General features: G+C 71.5%; 1 protein-coding gene across 1 annotated transcript in view; it reads right to left on the bottom strand.

Moving 5' to 3' along the window:
- The window catches only part of MUC5B (mucin 5B, oligomeric mucus/gel-forming), a 31,776-nt gene that overhangs the window by 5,626 nt on the left and 9,177 nt on the right, over window positions 1–16,973 (bottom strand). Inside the window, exons 19-39 of the mRNA XM_054725731.1 lie at window positions 16,910–16,965; window positions 16,691–16,791; window positions 16,412–16,563; window positions 15,956–16,094; window positions 15,753–15,863; window positions 14,741–14,920; window positions 13,737–13,976; window positions 12,114–12,270; window positions 11,704–11,832; window positions 11,366–11,510; window positions 11,079–11,122; window positions 10,794–10,991; window positions 8,208–10,632; window positions 6,369–8,057; window positions 5,766–6,197; window positions 5,245–5,615; window positions 4,133–5,156; window positions 2,351–3,982; window positions 1,101–2,200; window positions 786–973; window positions 434–605 (exon numbers count right to left, since the gene is read on the bottom strand). Of these exons, the coding sequence (XP_054581706.1) occupies window positions 434–605; window positions 786–973; window positions 1,101–2,200; window positions 2,351–3,982; window positions 4,133–5,156; window positions 5,245–5,615; window positions 5,766–6,197; window positions 6,369–8,057; window positions 8,208–10,632; window positions 10,794–10,991; window positions 11,079–11,122; window positions 11,366–11,510; window positions 11,704–11,832; window positions 12,114–12,270; window positions 13,737–13,976; window positions 14,741–14,920; window positions 15,753–15,863; window positions 15,956–16,094; window positions 16,412–16,563; window positions 16,691–16,791; window positions 16,910–16,965 (10,685 nt within the window). The remainder of the gene's footprint in view (window positions 1–433; window positions 606–785; window positions 974–1,100; window positions 2,201–2,350; window positions 3,983–4,132; window positions 5,157–5,244; window positions 5,616–5,765; window positions 6,198–6,368; window positions 8,058–8,207; window positions 10,633–10,793; window positions 10,992–11,078; window positions 11,123–11,365; window positions 11,511–11,703; window positions 11,833–12,113; window positions 12,271–13,736; window positions 13,977–14,740; window positions 14,921–15,752; window positions 15,864–15,955; window positions 16,095–16,411; window positions 16,564–16,690; window positions 16,792–16,909; window positions 16,966–16,973) is intronic.

Genomic DNA, 16,973 nt, shown 5'->3' with positions numbered 1-16,973 from the left:
GCGCCTCGCTGGTAAACAGGGGAGCGGGCCTTGGAGGGCCCTAGGGTGGGACCTGCCGCTCGGCTGCGGATGGGCCCTCGTGACGGAGGCTCTCGGGGTGAGGCCTCCCGGGTCACCCTGTGGCCCTCAACCCAGTGGTGAGTGCCCTCCGTGGGGCCAGGGAGGGGAGGGGCCGCCTGAAGGCAGGGGAGAGACGGGGTGACAGACCAGGGCCCAGACGGGACCGGACGGGACGGGACAAGGCAGGGAGGACGTCCCTGGAGATGCAGGGAGGAGCGGCCGTGGGGATGGGAGACAATCCCTCCTGCTGCTGGGAAGCACCTGTCCGTGGTCCCTCCTGGGCAGCCCGATCCGCCCCCACTGCACCCGCCCCCCCCCCCCCCCGCCCCGTGTGCTGGTCAGCACGCCCGCCCCCGTGCGGCCCGGGGCTCACATTCGCACTCGTAGTGGAAGCGGCAGGGCTCCTGCTGGCTCTGCACCTTGACCGGCAGGTACCCGTTCACACAGGAGACCTGGGCCACGGGCTGCGGCTCCAGCAGGACGATGAGGTTGTCGCCCTCGCACCGCGCCACCGTGCAGTCCTCCAGCGTCCAGGACTCGTTCACCTGCGGACGGCAGCTCGGCTCCACCACCCGCCACAGCCTCAGCGGCCCAGCCCCGGCCTCCCTCCCGCCAGAGTGCCCCGTGGAGGGGTCACCCCGGGGCTGAGCCCCCGCACGGGAGCCAGCAGCGGCCTCTGACCGCACGCACAGGACGGCAGGCAAGGTGGGAAGAGGGGCACGCACCTGTCGGGGAGGGTCGGCGAGGTCACAGCCGGGAGCAGGCGAGGTCAGGGGCACCCAGGTTGCGGTTGGGGGCTCCGGGGGCGAGGAGGTGGGGCAGGCGCCCTGGAAGCGGTCCAGCTCGCACTGCTGGTTGCAGACGGCGTAGAAGTAGCAGCCGGCCCCGTCGGTCCTGTTGTACACGACGTCCCCTGCGGGGAGGGGACAGCCCGTCAGCCAGGCGTGGCCGCCACCAGCACCGGTCACGGGGCGGGGCACAGACCCCGGAACAGGGTGCCGAGTGGACTGTCCTCGGGGCGGGAACGGAGCTCCACGCACCTGGTGAGAAGAGCTGTCCAAACGCCTGACACCGGCAGGGGCTGGTGGGCGCGGGCGGGCTGGGGGAGGTGCTGGGCCCGAGGGTGCTGGGGGCCGAGGGCGCATTGGTCTCCGGGGCAGGGGAGGGGCAGTGGCGGTAGTCGTCACAGCAGAGCACGCGGATTTGGTAGTTGAGGCACATCTTGAAGAGGCCGCCCTGGTCGCGGTTGCGGCACACCAGGCCCTCCTCCAGCCGGCACTGCACCACCTGGCCCAGCTGCTCCAGGGGCACGTCGGGCATCCTCTCGGCCCGGCACTCCAGGCCCTCGGGCCGCTCGCAGACGGGCCGGCCGGCTGCCCGCATGTTGGCGTAGGTCTCAAAGTCCCCTCCGGAGGCCCCGGGCATGGGGTAGCTCTGGTCCAGCCAGCCGGTCCAGGCACAGCGAGGCTGACAGGCAGTGGGCATGGCCACTGAGGTCACGGGGCTGGCGGTCGTGATGGGCGAGGTCGGAGTGCTCACCGTGGAGCCTGCAGCCGTGGTGGCGGCCGAAGAAGGGCCCGGGGTGGTGCTCAGCGGGGAGCTGGTGGTCACGGGAACGGGGGGCGATGGGGAGGCCCTGGTGCTGGGCCCTGGGCTGGAGGTGGCCCTGGTGGTGGGCGTCCCTGGGGTGAGGGTGCTCCCTGGAGGCGGGGAGGGGGCCGCCGTGGTGGTCTCCGGGGCGGGGGAGGGGCAGTGGCGGTAGTCGTCACAGCAGAGCAGACGCACGTGGTAGTTGAGGCACATCCGGAACCGGCCGCGCTGGTCGCGGTTGCGGCACACCAGCCCGAAACGCGCGTCACACTGCACCACCTGGCCCACGGCCTCCAGGCTCGCGTCTGGCGCCTTCTCTGACCGGCACTCGATGTCCTGAGGCCGCTCGCAGAAGTCGTGGCCGGCCGCGCGGAGGACCGAGAGGGTCTCAAAGTCCCCGCCGTCGGGGCCGGGTGTGGGGTAGTCCTCGTCGAACCAGTCTGTCCACGTGCACCGTGGCGTGCAGGCCCCAGGGGCCGTGGAGGTCATGAAGGTTGTGGAGGTCGTGGAGGTCATGGTTGGCTTCAGGGAGCTGGTGGGCAGGGTGGTCCTGAAGGTGGGGCTGGAGGGTGGGATCGCAGGGGTGGTCTGTATGGGGGTGGTGACCAGGGGTGCCGTGGGGGGGGCACTGGACGAGGCTGGCTTGGCCGTTGTGCTCAGGGTCCCTGGGGAGGCAGAGGGACTTGGGACAGAGGGCCACTCGGTGGTCCTGAGGGAGGTGTGAGCCGTCTGGGTGGGCGGCACGCTCTCGGTGGTCCTGAGGGAGGTGTGAGCCGTCTGGGTGGGCGGCACGCTCTCGGTGGTCCTGAGGGAGGTGCGAGCCGTCTGGGTGGGGGGCATGTTCTCGGTGGTCCTGAGGGAGGTGTGAGCCGTCTGGGTGGGGGGCATGTTCTCGGTGGTCCTGAGGGAGGTGTGAGCCGTCTGGGTGGGGGGCACGCTCTCGGTGGTCCTGAGGGAGGTGCGAGCCGTCTGGGTGGGCGGCACGCTCTCGGTGGTCCTGAGGGGGGTGCGAGCCGTCTGGGTGGGGGGCACGCTCTCGGTGGTCCTGGCAGTAGAGGGTCCTGTCTCAGCGGTGGGGACGGTGACCCTCTCTGTGGTCTCGGGGGACGAGGGGGGTGACTGGGTGGTTGCCTTGGTCCTGAGCTCTGTAGCCCCCGAAGTCCGCTGGCCCGTGCTGGTGGGCGTGGGCGTGCTGGTGGGCGTGGCCGTGCTGGTGGGCGTGGCCGTGCTGGTGGTCCTGGCCGTGCTGGTGGGAGTGGCCGTGCTGGTGGGAGTGGCCGTGCTGGTGGGCATGGCCGTGCTGGTGGTCCTGGCCGTGCTGGTGGGAGTGGCCGTGCTGGTGGGCGTGGCCGTGCTGGGGCAGTGGCGGTAGTCGTCACAGCAGAGCATGCGGATTTGGTAGTTGAGGCACATCTTGAAGAGGCCACCCTGGTCGCGGTTGCGGCACACCAGGCCCTCCTCCAGCCGGCACAGCACCACCTGGCCCAGCTGCTCCAGGGGCACGTGGGGCAGCCTCTCGGCCCGGCACTCCAGGCCCTCGGGCCGCTCGCAGACGGGCCGGCCGGCTGCCCGCATGTTGGCGTAGGTCTCAAAGTCCCCTCCGGAGGCTCCGGGCATGGGGTAGCTCTGGTCCAGCCAGCCGGTCCAGGCACAGCGAGGCTGACAGGCAGTGGGCGTGGCCACTGAGGTCACGGGGCTGGCGGTCGTGATGGGCGAGGTCGGAGTGTTCACCGTGGAGCCTGCAGCCGTGGTGGCGGCCGAAGAAGGGCCCGGGGTGGTGCTCAGCGGGGAGCTGGTGGTCACGGGAACGGGGGGCGATGGGGAGGCCCTGGTGCTGGGCCCTGGGCTGGAGGTGGCCCTGGTGGTGGGCGTCCCTGGGGTGAGGGTGCTCCCTGGAGGCGGGGAGGGGGCCGCCGTGGTGGTCTCCGGGGCGGGGGAGGGGCAGTGGCGGTAGTCGTCACAGCAGAGCAGACGCACGTGGTAGTTGAGGCACATCCGGAACCGGCCGCGCTGGTCGCGGTTGCGGCACACCAGCCCGAAACGCGCGTCGCACTGCACCACCTGGCCCACGGCCTCCAGGCTCGCGTCCGGCGCCTTCTCTGACCGGCACTCGATGTCCTGAGGCCGCTCGCAGAAGTCGTGGCCGGCCGCGCGGAGGACCAAGAGGGTCTCAAAGTCCCCGCCGTCGGGGCCGGGTGTGGGGTAGTCCTCGTCGAACCAGTCTGTCCACGTGCACCGTGGCGTGCAGACCGCAGGGGCCGTGGAGGTCATGAAGGTTGTGGAGGTCGTGGAGGTCATGGTTGGCTTCAGGGAGCTGGTGGGCAGGGTGGTCCTGAAGGTGGGGCTGGAGGGTGGGACCGCAGGGGTGGTCTGTATGGGGGTGGTGACCAGGGGTGCCGTGGGGGGGGCACTGGACGAGGCTGGCTTGGCCGTTGTGCTCAGGGTCCCTGGGGAGGCAGAGGGACTTGGGACAGAGGGCCACTCGGTGGTCCTGAGGGAGGTGTGAGCCGTCTGGGTGGGCGGCACGCTCTCGGTGGTCCTGAGGGAGGTGCGAGCCGTCTGGGTGGGCGGCACGCTCTCGGTGGTCCTGGCAGTAGAGGGTCCTGTCTCAGCGGTGGGGACGGTGACCCTCTCTGTGGTCTCAGGGGACGAGGGGGGTGACTGGGTGGTTGCCTTGGTCCTGAGCTCTGTAGCCCCCGAAGTCCGCTGGCCCGTGCTGGTGGGCGTGGCCGTGCTGGTGGGCGTGGCCGTGCTGGTGGTCCTGGCCGTGCTGGTGGGCGTGGGCGTGCTGGTGGGCGTGGCCGTGCTGGTGGGCGAGGCCGTGCTGGTGGGCGTGGCCGTGCTGGTGGTCCTGGCCGTGCTGGTGGTCCTGGCCGTGCTGGTGGGCGTGGCCGTGCTGGTGGGCGTGGCCGTGCTGGTGGTCCTGGCCGTGCTGGTGGGCCTGGCCGTGCTGGTGGTCCTGGCCGTGCTGGTGGGAGTGGCCGTGCTGGGGCAGTGGCGGTAGTCGTCACAGCAGAGCACGCGGATTTGGTAGTTGAGGCACATCTTGAAGAGGCCGCCCTGGTCGCGGTTGCGGCACACCAGGCCCTCCTCCAGCCGGCACAGCACCACCTGGCCCAGCTGCTCCAGGGGCACGTCGGGCAGCCTCTCGGCCCGGCACTCCAGGCCCTCGGGCCGCTCGCAGACGGGCCGGCCGGCTGCCCGCATGTTGGCGTAGGTCTCAAAGTCCCCTCCGGAGGCCCCGGGCATGGGGTAGCTCTGGTCCAGCCAGCCGGTCCAGGCACAGCGAGGCTGACAGGCAGTGGGCATGGCCACTGAGGTCACGGGGCTGGCGGTCGTGATGGGCGAGGTCGGAGTGCTCACCGTGGAGCCTGCAGCCGTGGTGGCGGCCGAAGAAGGGCCCGGGGTGGTGCTCAGCGGGGAGCTGGTGGTCACGGGAACGGGGGGCGATGGGGAGGCCCTGGTGCTGGGCCCTGGGCTGGAGGTGGCCCTGGTGGTGGGCGTCCCTGGGGTGAGGGTGCTCCCTGGAGGCTGGGAGGGGGCCGCCGTCGTGGTCTCCGGGGGGGGGGGCGGGGCAGTGGCGGTAGTCGTCACAGCAGAGCAGACGCACGTGGTAGTTGAGGCACATCCGGAACCGGCCGCGCTGGTCGCGGTTGCGGCACACCAGCCCGAAACGCACGTCGCACTGCACCACCTGGCCCACGGCCTCCAGGCTCGCGTCTGGCGCCTTCTCTGACCGGCACTCGATGTCCTGAGGCCGCTCGCAGAAGTCGTGGCCGGCCGCGCGGAGGACCGAGAGGGTCTCAAAGTCCCCGCCGTCGGGGCCGGGTGTGGGGTAGTCCTCGTCGAACCAGTCTGTCCACGTGCACCGTGGCGTGCAGGCCCCAGGGGCCGTGGAGGTCATGAAGGTTGTGGAGGTCGTGGAGGTCATGGTTGGCTTCAGGGAGCTGGTGGGCAGGGTGGTCCTGAAGGTGGGGCTGGAGGGTGGGACCGCAGGGGTGGTCTGTATGGGGGTGGTGACCAGGGGTGCCGTGGGGGGGGCACTGGACGAGGCTGGCTTGGCCGTTGTGCTCAGGGTCCCTGGGGAGGCAGAGGGACTTGGGACAGAGGGCCACTCGGTGGTCCTGAGGGAGGTGCGAGCCGTCTGGGTGGGCGGCACGCTCTCGGTGGTCCTGAGGGAGGTGCGAGCCGTCTGGGTGGGCGGCACGCTCTCGGTGGTCCTGAGGGAGGTGTGAGCCGTCTGGGTGGGGGGCACGCTCTCGGTGGTCCTGAGGGAGGTGCGAGCCGTCTGGGTGGGCGGCACGCTCTCGGTGGTCCTGAGGGAGGTGTGAGCCGTCTGGGTGGGCGGCACGCTCTCGGTGGTCCTGGCAGAAGAGGGTCCTGTCTCAGCGGTGGGGACGGTGACCCTCTCTGTGGTCTCGGGGGACGAGGGGGGTGACTGGGTGGTTGCCTTGGTCCTGAGCTCTGTAGCCCCCGAAGTCCGCTGGCCCGTGCTGGTGGGCGTGGCCGTGCTGGTGGGCGAGGCCGTGCTGGTGGGAGTGGCCGTGCTGGTGGGCGTGGGCGTGCTGGTGGGCGTGGCCGTGCTGGTGGGCGAGGCCGTGCTGGTGGTCCTGGCCGTGCTGGTGGGAGTGGCCGTGCTGGTGGGCGTGGCCGTGCTGGTGGGAGTGGCCGTGCTGGTGGGAGTGGCCGTGCTGGTGGGAGTGGCCGTGCTGGTGGGCCTGGCCGTGCTGGTGGGCCTGGCCGTGCTGGTGGGCGAGGCCGTGCTGGTGGTCCTGGCCGTGCTGGTGGGAGTGGCCGTGCTGGTGGGCGTGGCCGTGCTGGGGCAGTGGCGGTAGTCGTCACAGCAGAGCATGCGGATTTGGTAGTTGAGGCACATCTTGAAGAGGCCACCCTGGTCGCGGTTGCGGCACACCAGGCCCTCCTCCAGCCGGCACTGCACCACCTGGCCCACCTGCTCCAGGGGCACGTCGGGCAGCCTCTCGGCCCGGCACTCCAGGCCCTCGGGCCGCTCGCAGACGGGCCGGCCGGCTGCCCGCATGTTGGCGTAGGTCTCAAAGTCCCCTCCGGAGGCCCCGGGCATGGGGTAGCTCTGGTCCAGCCAGCCGGTCCAGGCACAGCGAGGCTGACAGGCAGTGGGCGTGGCCACTGAGGTCACGGGGCTGGCGGTCGTGATGGGCGAGGTCGGAGTGTTCACCGTGGAGCCTGCAGCCGTGGTGGCGGCCGAAGAAGGGCCCGGGGTGGTGCTCAGCGGGGAGCTGGTGGTCACGGGAACGGGGGGCGATGGGGAGGCCCTGGTGCTGGGCCCTGGGCTGGAGGTGGCCCTGGTGGTGGGCGTCCCTGGGGTGAGGGTGCTCCCTGGAGGCGGGGAGGGGGCCGCCGTGGTGGTCTCGGGGGCGGGGGAGGGGCAGTGGCGGTAGTCGTCACAGCAGCGCACGCGGATGTGGTAGTTGAGGCAGGTCTCGCCCTTCCGCTGCCGACTATTCCTGCAGATGAGGCCGTACTCCCGGGCGCACTGCACCACCTGGCCCAGCGCCTCGAGGGGCACCCCTGGCGACAGCACGGCCTCACACTGGATGGCGTCCGGCTCCGCGCAGAGCTGCCCGCCCGCCTGCTCGATGCGGTAGTAGGTCTCAATGTCACCCCCGTAGCGGCCGGGCCGGGGCCGGTCCGTGTCCATCCAGTCGGTCCAGCGGCATGCGGGCTGGCAGGTGGAGGTTGCTGTGTGGGGAGGGGCAGGACTGGGGGCTGTCGGGGAGGTCGGCCTCAGGCTGGTCCCTGTGGTGGCGGCTGTGGTCCTGACCCCTGTGGCCCCGGAAGTCTGCCGGCCCATGCTGGTGGGCATGGCTGTGCTGGTGGGCATGGCCGTGCCTGTGGGCATGGCCGTGCTGGTGGGCGTGGCCGTGCTGGTGGGCGTGGCCGTGCCGGTGGGCATGGCCGTGCCGGTGGGCGTGGCCGTGCCGGTGGGCATGGCCGTGCCGGTGGGCGTGGCCGTGCCGGTGGGCGTGGCCGTGCTGGGGCAGTGGCGGTAGTCGTCACAGCAGAGCAGACGCACGTGGTAGTTGAGGCACATCCGGAACCGGCCGCGCTGGTCGCGGTTGCGGCACACCAGCCCGAAGCGCGCGTCGCACTGCACCACCTGGCCCACGGCCTCCAGGCTCGCGTCCGGCGCCTTCTCTGACCGGCACTCGATGTCCTGAGGCCGCTCGCAGAAGTCGTGGCCGGCCGCGCGGAGGACCAAGAGGGTCTCAAAGTCCCCGCCGTCGGGGCCGGGTGTGGGGTAGTCCTCGTCGAACCAGTCTGTCCACGTGCACCGTGGCGTGCAGGCCCCAGGGGCCGTGGAGGTCATGAAGGTTGTGGAGGTCGTGGAGGTCATGGTTGGCTTCAGGGAGCTGGTGGGCAGGGTGGTCCTGAAGGTGGGGCTGGAGGGTGGGACCGCAGGGGTGGTCTGTATGGGGGTGGTGACCAGGGGTGCCGTGGGGGGGGCACTGGACGAGGCTGGCTTGGCCGTTGTGCTCAGGGTCCCTGGGGAGGCAGAGGGACTTGGGACAGAGGGCCACTCGGTGGTCCTGAGGGAGGTGCGAGCCGTCTGGGTGGGGGGCACGCTCTCGGTGGTCCTGGCAGTAGAGGGTCCTGTCTCAGCGGTGGGGACGGTGACCCTCTCTGTGGTCTCGGGGGACGAGGGGGGTGACTGGGTGGTTGCCGTGGTCCTGAGCTCTGTGGCCCCGGAAGTCTGCCGGCCCGTGCTGGTGGGCGTGGCCGTGCTGGTGGGCCTGGCCGTGCTGGTGGGCCTGGCCGTGCTGGTGGGCGTGGGCGTGCTGGTGGGCGAGGCCGTGCTGGTGGGAGTGGCCGTGCTGGTGGGCGTGGCCGTGCTGGGGCAGTGGCGGTAGTCGTCACAGCAGAGCACGCGGATTTGGTATTTGAGGCACATCTTGAACCAGCCGTCCTGGTCGCGGTTGCGGCACACCAGGCCCTCCTCCAGCCGGCACAGCACCACCTGGCCCAGCTGCCGCAGGGGCACGTCGGGCAGCGAGGTCGCCTGGCACTCCAGGTCCACGGGCCGCTCGCAGACGAGCCCGCCGGCCTCCCGGATGTTGGTGTAGGTCTCAAAGTCGCCGCCATTGGGGCCCGGAGAGGGATAGTCCACGTCGAACCAGTCTGTCCAGGTGCACCGCGGCACGCAGGCCCCAGAGGCCGGGGACGTTGGGACAGGTGAGACGGAGCTGGGCTTCCAGGGGCTGGAGGGCAGGGGCGTCACAACGGTGGCACTGGTGGCCGAGGACCCAGGCGTGGTCCGTACGGGGGAGGTGGCCAGGGTGGCTGTATGGGGGGCACTGGACGAGGCGGGCTCAGCCGTCGTGGTCAGGACCTGGGTGGACGGCGTGGGCGGTGGCGTGGCGGAGGCAGGGCAGCGGCCGGCGCTGTCGCAGCAGAGCACACGGACGTTGTAGTTGAAACACATGGTGAACGGCCCCCTCTGGTCCCGGTTCCTGCAGACCAGCCCGGCCTGCAGGCTGCAGCTCACCACCTGCCCGATCTGGTCGAGGCTCACCTCCGGGTAGCTCTCTGCCCGGCACTCAATCTTCTGCGGCTCCTGGCACATCTTGCCGCCGGCAGCCCTGATATTGTCGTAAGTCTCCATGTCTCCGCCCGTGACCCCCGAGGTGGGGAAGTCCACGTCAAACCATTCCGTCCACTCGCACCTGGGTTCGCAGGCGGTCGTGCCCTGGCTGCTGGTGGCTTCCGGGGTGGCAGTGGCAGTGGCGGTGGTGGCGGCTGTGGTGGTGGGGACAGTGGAGGTGGTGGCTGTGGCTATGGTGGCACTGGCAGTGGCAGGGTTGGCAGTAGAGGTGGTGGTGGCGGCTGTGGAGATGGTGGTGGTGGCTGTGGCTGGGATGGCACTGGCTGTGGCTGGGATGGCACTGGCGGTGGCAGGGATGGCAGTGGTGGTGGCGGATGTGGTGGTGGTGGTGGAGGACGTAGTGGCTGTGGCTGTGGCAGGGGTGGTGGGGGCAGGGATGGCAGTGGAGGTGGCAGTGGTGGCAGTGGAGGAGGTAGTGGCTGTGGCTGTGGTAGGGGTGGCAGTAGAGGTGGTGGTGGCGGCTGTGGAGATGGTGGTGGTGGCTGTGGCTGGGATGGCACTGGCTGTGGCAGGGGTGGCAGTGGAGGAGGTAGTGGCTGTGGCGGTGGTGGCGCTGGCGGTGGCAGGGGTGGGCTCCTCGCAGGGGCGGCAGCACAGCAGGCGGATCCTGTAGTTGTAGCACATCTTGAACAGGCCCATCTGCTCGTCATTCCGGCAGACCAGGCCGAAGCTGGGGTCGCAGTGCACGAGCTGCCCCAGCTCCTCCGGCCTCCTGTCCGGGAAGTTCACCGCCCGGCACTCGATGTCCTGCGGCCGCTCGCACACCTCGCCCCCTGCGCTCCGGATCCTGTCGTATGACTCGACGTCCCCCCCGGCCTCCTCGGACTTGGGGTAATCCTCGTCGAACCACTCCGTCCACTGGCATCGGGGCTGGCAGGTGCGGCCCGGGGTCTGGGAGCTGCTCGCTGCCCAGGGCTCCGTTGTCCGTGAGGTCAAGGCTGTCGTGGCCTGGACGGGGGAGGTGTGCAGGGGCGGGGGGGTTGGCTTCTGGCTGGTGCCTGGCCCCGAGGGGGTGCCGCAGGGCACGTAGTCGCAGCAGAGGACCCGCAGCTCGTAGTTGTGGCAGAGCGGGGGGTCCTGCTCGCTGTTGAGGCACCGGAGCCCGAGCTGGGGGCTGCACTCCACCTTCTGGCCCAGCCGCTCCAGGGGCGTGTCTGGAAGCCGCTGCGCGCGGCACTCGACTCGGGCCGGCGCCGGGCACACCTGGTGACCCCTCTGCCTCAGGTCCGCAAACGTCTCGAAGTCCCCACCTCCCATGCCCGGCTCTGGGCGGCCGCTGTCGTACCAGGCCGACCAGCTGCACAGCTCCCGCACGCACACGGTGGAGAGCGTGGGGACCGGACCTGTGGGGGTGGGGGCAGGCCCGTCAACCTCCTCCGCGTCCCGCTAGCCACGCCCAGGAGGAGGGTGGCCCTAGGGTCTCCGCGGTCCCGGTCCATCTCCTGCGCCAGGACTGCTGCGCCGAGTGCCTGCCGGGCCCTCCCTCCCTCCCCGGTCAGCTCACCTGTCGTGGAGGGCGGGGCCGCCGTCGAGGTGAAGGTGAAGGGCGTGGTGGCCGGGGGCTCGGGACACGCCACGGCCCTCCGCGCGATCGTCCCGTTGCTCCCGCAGACGGCCACCAGGCAGGCGCCGAGCCCGTCGGTCGTGTTGTAGATGACCTCCCCGAAGCCATAGGTTCTGCCCTCGTAGGTGCACTTGCAGGCTGCAAGACCGGCAGGTGCGGCGCTCCGCGGGGGCCCGCCCCCGCCCCGCCCCCGCCCCGCCCCCGACCAACCAGACCCCTCCTTACCCTCCAGGCTGTACGTGCATTGGAGGCCCCCAGGGGTACAGTCACTGCAGGAGAGAAAGGAGCTGAGGGCCTGCGAGGGGGACGCCCCACCCTGCCCCGCCCCTTCCGCCCCATCCCACCCGGCCCCACCCCCTCAACTGCTCTGCCCCTGCCCGACCCTCTCAGCCCCACCCCACCCGCCAGGCACCGCCCCTCAACTGCTCTGCCCCTGCCCCTGCCCTGCCCACCCAGCTCCGCCCCCATCCCGTCCAGCTCCGCCCCCATCCCGCCAGGCCCCGCCCCCTCACCAGCTCTGGCAGTTCTCTGCTGTGGGGACCTTAGTGCCAACATCGTAGTAGTTCCCGTCGTCATCGTAGCAGCCACACTGGGCCACACACCTCATCTGGTCCTCGCTGAAGAACGGCTCGCTGGGCGGGCACTTTGGGTAGCAGCCTGGGGCGGGCACAGGGGGGAGGAGGCTCACCCTCTCGGGCCAGGTGGTCCGTGCTGCCCTGACCCGGGGCTGAGGGGGGTGCAGTGCGCCAGGGGCAGGAGCCCACACACCCCCTGGCCCCCGCCCAGCCCCTGACACCGGTGCGATGTCCTGGGACAGTGAGGACAGCCCCCGGGGCAGCCCGCTCCTCACCTTCCTGGCCGGGCAGGTCCATCAGGCAGCGTCCACTGGGGTTCCGGCAGGTCCGCAGGCAGGGCGCCCCGCAGGGCTGGTAGTGCCACTCGCACTCCCCGTGGGGGTTGTAGTAGTCGCAGAACAGGGCTGGGCGTGGAGGACAACGGCTAAGGGCGATGCCAGGGCAGCGTGGGGCCGGCCCAGCTTGCCCCGGGCGTGGAGGGGCCCGGGGGCCCGGCCCTGGCACTCACTGCAGGTTCACTTCTCAGCCCTGGACCTAGCGTGAAGTCACCCCGTTTGGGGCGACCTGTCTGTCTGGTTTTTACGGACACGTCTGTGCGCACACACGGAGTGCCCGGGGCGCAGCCCGCCTCCTCCCGCCAGCCCGCCCGCCCGCCCTTCAGCACCACGGACAGAGCCCGACTCACGGCAGATGTCCGGGGTGCGCCAGGCCACGCACACGCCCACGTCGCGGCAGGCCTGGGCGTAGGCGGCCACGGCGGTGCAGAAACACTCGCAGTCGCCCCCGGAGTCGCAGGCGCACGCGTCGCTCACGCAGGCCTCGTAGTACTTGGTGGAGTCGACCTGAGGGGGGGAGGGGCCGCTCAGCGAGGAGAGCTGTCCCACCCGTTGGGACAGCAGCTCACCTGCCATCTGAGACCGTGACTGCTGCATCCGGAGGCTCCGCCCACCTGCAACCTCCACTCGTGCCCCTGACACCCCCTCTGGCCTCACCCACCCGCGTTCCTCGCCTCTGAGGGGCCCCTCCCTCAAGTGCAGACCAGCCCTCCTGACTATGTGGGACCCTCTCCTTACAAAGGGAGGCTGCTGTCTCCTTGGGGTGAGGGGCTGCCTCCCAAACACACGCCCTCCTCCCGGGCAGCCGAGCCCAGTGGGCCCCAGTCTGGTGGACAGTACCACTCGCAAAGGGTGCACGCCAGGCCCCGAGGGCTTTTGAGCCAGGGCGGGCAGTGGGCACAGGCGGCCTGCCCCGCACAGACCATTCCTGCCAGGCGCCCTCATCGCCGGGCAGGTCCGGACCAGGAGACTGTGGTGGGTGAGTGGGCACTGGAGTCCGATCACCAGGAAGGACCTCAGGCAGCTCTGGGGCGGATGCCCAGTCCTCTGTGCCACGCGGCCTGGCGTGGGGCTGACAGGTCAGGGGTTGTGGGAGGACGAGGGCCTGAATGGCAGCTCCACTTCCAGGGCAGGAGGCTCAGTGGTCAAGGGGCGCAGCGAGGACGCCCTGTGCTGGGACTGGGCACTCTTTGGCCCGCCCAGCGGGAGGTCCAGACGGTGCCCCGTGTTCAGGGCAAAGAAGACTGTCCTCCAAGGCCCAGCCCCTGCCCCCAGCCCTCAGCCCCCGCCCCCAGCCCTCAGCCCCCGCCCCCAGCCCTCAGCCCCCGCCCCCAGCCCTCAGCCCCTGCCCCCAACCCAGAGCCGCTGCCCCCAGCCCTCAGCCCCCGCCCCCAGCCCTCAGCCCCTGCCCCCAACCCAGAGCCGCTGCCCTCAGCCCCTGCCCCAAGCCCTCAGCCCCCGCCCCCAGTCCTCAGCCCCTGCCCCCAGCCCTCAGCCCCTGCCCCCAACCCAGAGCCGCTGCCCTCAGCCCCTGCCCCAAGCCCTCAGCCCCCGCCCCCAGTCCTCAGCCCCCGCCCCCAGCCCTCAGCCCCCGCCCCCAGCCCTCAGCCCCTGCCCCCAACCCAGAGCCGCTGCCCCCAGCCCAGAGCCGCTGCCCCCAACCCCCAGCCCCTGCCCCCAGCCCTCAGCCCCTGCCCCCAGCCCTCAGCCCCCGCCCCCAGCCCTCAGCCCCCAGCCCTCAGCCCCCGCCCCCAGCCCTCAGCCCCCGTCCCCAGCCCACAGCCCCCCCCCCCAGCCCTCAGCCCCCGCCCCCAACCCCCGCCCCCAGCCCTCAGCCCCCGCCCCCAGCCCAGAGCCGCTGCCATCAGCCCCTGCCCCCAGCCCCCAGCCCTCAGCCCCCGCCCCCAGCCCTCAGCCCCTGCCCCCAGCCCTCAGCCCCCGCCCCCAGCCCAGAGCCGCTGCCATCAGCCCACCTGAGCGTGGCAGGCCTCGAAGGTGGCGCTGTTGAGGAGGCTGCACTGGCGCTGGGCCCAGGACTTGCGGTACGGGTTGGCGGTGCAGGGGTCCCGGGCGGCCGGGGCGTCGGGGCAGGTCGGGGAGAATTTCCAGCTGTTGCCGAACTCCAGGGCGTCGCCCACCACGGACTGGCTGCGCGTGGTGAAGTCGTTGACGGCGTTGTCGTCGAAGTTCCCGCACAGCCCGCAGACCCGCCCCTGCAGACGCAGAGACAGAGGACGGGCGTGTGGAGCTGGGGCTGCAGGGGGCAGCCTGGCCTGGCAGGGGTGAGTGCAGGGCACCCGGTTCCCTCAGGCAGCACCCAGTAACCTAGCAGGAGGACAGGGTGCACAGTGGGTCCTGCAGTGGATAAGAGGCCAGGCGGGCAGGTGGGCAGGTGGGCAGGTGGACAGGTGGGCAGAGCAACAGAGGGGCAGGTGGGCAGGTGGGCAGGTGGGAGGTGGGCAGGTGGACAGGCGGGCAGGTGGGCAGGTGGACAGGTGGGCAGGTGGACAGGTGGACAGGTGGACAGGCGGGCAGGTGGGCAGGTGGACAGGTGGGCAGGTGGACAGGTGGACAGGTGGACAGGTGGACAGGTGGACAGGTGGGCAGGTGGACAGGCGGGCAGGCGGGCAGGTGGACAGGTGGACAGGTGGACAGGTGGACAGGTGGGCAGGTGGGCAGGTGGACAGGTGGACAGGCGGGCAGGTGGACAGGCGGGCAGGCGGGCAGGTGGGCAGAGCAGCAGACAGGCACCGGCTTCCCCTAGGACCTCAGCCCGGCGGCCGTGGAGTTGCTGAGCGGAGAGACCGGGGAGCGGAACAGCTGTCCGCCAGGACCTGACACACCATTGGTCTGTCTGGCCTCACCCCCGTCCTCGGAACCCCAGCCCTCACAGACCACAGCTGCTGGCGGGCCCCGCAGGCCAGGGTGGGAGGGGCTCTGTCCCTGCCGGAGGGGCCCCGCTGCCCGCCTGGCTCACCTTGTAATCCTGGTGCAGCCGGATGGACACGCTGGTCCTGCGGTCCCAGGACACGACCAGGCCGCTGCGGGTCTCGACGGCCAGGTGGGTGCCCATGTACCGGACCCTGTAGGGCAGGTCTGCGCCCGGCCCCCTCTGCACCACCTTGTAGGTGCCCTCGTGGAGGATCAGCTCGTAGTTCTGCGAGGGGCACAGGGAGCTGAGTGGCCAGCGCCCACCCCGTGGCCAGGGCAGAGGCCCCACGGGTGCTCAGGGGCCCACGGCACGGGGCTGGCATGAAGGCTGAGCTGGGCTCCCGGCGAGGGGCTGGGCAGGGCGTGCTGGGAGCTGGGGCGCTGCGTGGAAAGCCGGGGGCCTCGGCAAGCAGAGGGGGCCGGGCACAGCGGGCGGCTGCGGGCAGCGCCGGGGCTCCCCGGAGGCCCTGCTCCTCGTTCACTTCACCCACCACTCCCCCGCCCCCCCCCCCCCCCCGGGCTGCCGCCTCCCGTGCTCCTCCTGCCGCGGGGAGACGCCCACCTCCCTCTCCTGGAAGGGGAATCCCGGGGCAGTGGGCTGAGTGAACGCCCCCAAAGACATGTCCCTCCCTAAACTCCGAGACCTGGGCACGGGACCTTATTTGGAAAAGGGGTCTTTGCAGATGTGATTGGCTAAAGGATCTCGAGGTGTCCTGGATTGGGGGTGTCCCCGTAAGAGAGGAGCAGGCCCCACAAAGAAGCCACGTGATGCCAGAGGCAGAGACGGGGGGTGTGGCCACAAGTCCTGAGGGGGGGAGGGGGAGCAGGGAGGGGGGACGGGACCCTCCCCTGAGCCTCCTGAAAGGCATGGCCCTGACACCCGGCTGTCGGCGTGCCGGCCTCAGAGCCGCGGAGACGGATCTCTGGTTTGAAGTGGCCACTTGTGTGTCGAAGCCAGGACCCAGGGCAGCAGACGGGCCGGGCGTCCCAGGGCTGGGGACCCCCCGGGGTGAGCTGTGGGCGGCGGAGGGAGGGGAGCGTCCCTGGTCACCCCTCACCCCCAGGAAGAGCTTGATGGCCTTGGAGCAGGTGACGCCCGTGGTGCCGCAGGGGACGTTCTCGGTGACGACGCGGAAGGTCCCGTTGGTGCCGTTGCCGCCGCAGTAGTCCTGGGACCGGAGAGACAGGCCGGTCAGGCCCGGATCCTGGCGGCCGGCGGGGCGGGCGGGGCGGGGCGGGGCGGGGCGTGTGGACGGCATACCTGAGCCAGCGTGTACTCGCAGCTGCCCTCGAAGCTGTACCGCTCGCCGTCGAAGGTGATGAAGTGGCCGTCCCCGTAGGCCACGCAGGTGCCCAGGCAGGGCCGGCTGCTGCACTCCCACCGGCGGTTCCGGCAGGTGCTGCAGGGGGCAGAGGTACGTCCCGCTCACGGGCCACGGCGGGACAAGGACGGGGCCCCAGCCCTGCCCGTCAGCAGGGGTCGCAGGAAGCAGCTTCTGCACCCTGGCGCCTGCTGGGCAGAGGCCGGCCCGGGGCACCTCCCAGGGAGGGACGGGAACCCGGGGGGCCTTCCCGGGGAGAGGCAGTGCCGGCCTCAGCTCCTCTCTGCCTCCTGCCCAGGACCCGGCCCAGGGCCCCTCGGCTGGTCCACGCCGTCTTTCAGCTGCTGCTCTCGGCCCCCCACCCCCGCAGCCCGCGGCGGAGGCCCCGGACCCACCAGGTGTTGCAGTCGACCCGGATGGTGTCCCCGGGCCGGTAGGTGGCGTCGTTGTGCAGACAGGGGCAGTCGTCCTCGGCCACGCAGCCCCTGCTCCCGTCGGACACCAGCCCCGGGGGGCAGACGCAGCCGGACACGCAGTGCGTGCTGAACTGCGGACGGAGGGGCGGGTCAGCGGCGCGTCCCCCGCTGCGGCCCAGGGACGCCATGGGGTCCCCCGGGCAGGGGGGCACGCCGCAGGGCAGGGATGTGGCCGTGCCCTCACGCGGGCTGACTCACGCAGTCCACGTCCAGCGAGTGGCAGCTCCGGAGGCACTCGGCGCCTGGCGTGCCGGCCGAGGCGTGGCTGCAGTTCAGGTACACCATGGGGGCCACGCAGTCTGCGGGAGGAGGGCACGCTGGGGCTGCGCAGCCAGGACCCCACCCCAGGCCCGCACCAGCCCCTTCCGCGTCCCCGCAGGCGGGTGCCACGGCGGGCGACCGGCAGGGGGGCGGTACCTGTGCTGGTCTGCTCCTCGGCGCCCAGGCAGCTCAGCTTCCCACTCGCGCACGAGCTACGGGA

Source organism: Eptesicus fuscus, chromosome 13, assembly GCF_027574615.1.
Source record: "Eptesicus fuscus isolate TK198812 chromosome 13, DD_ASM_mEF_20220401, whole genome shotgun sequence".
NCBI lineage: Eukaryota > Metazoa > Chordata > Mammalia > Chiroptera > Vespertilionidae > Eptesicus > Eptesicus fuscus.
The sequence above is the reverse complement of the archived record's forward strand: the minus strand, read 5'-3'. Positions and strand labels throughout refer to the sequence as shown.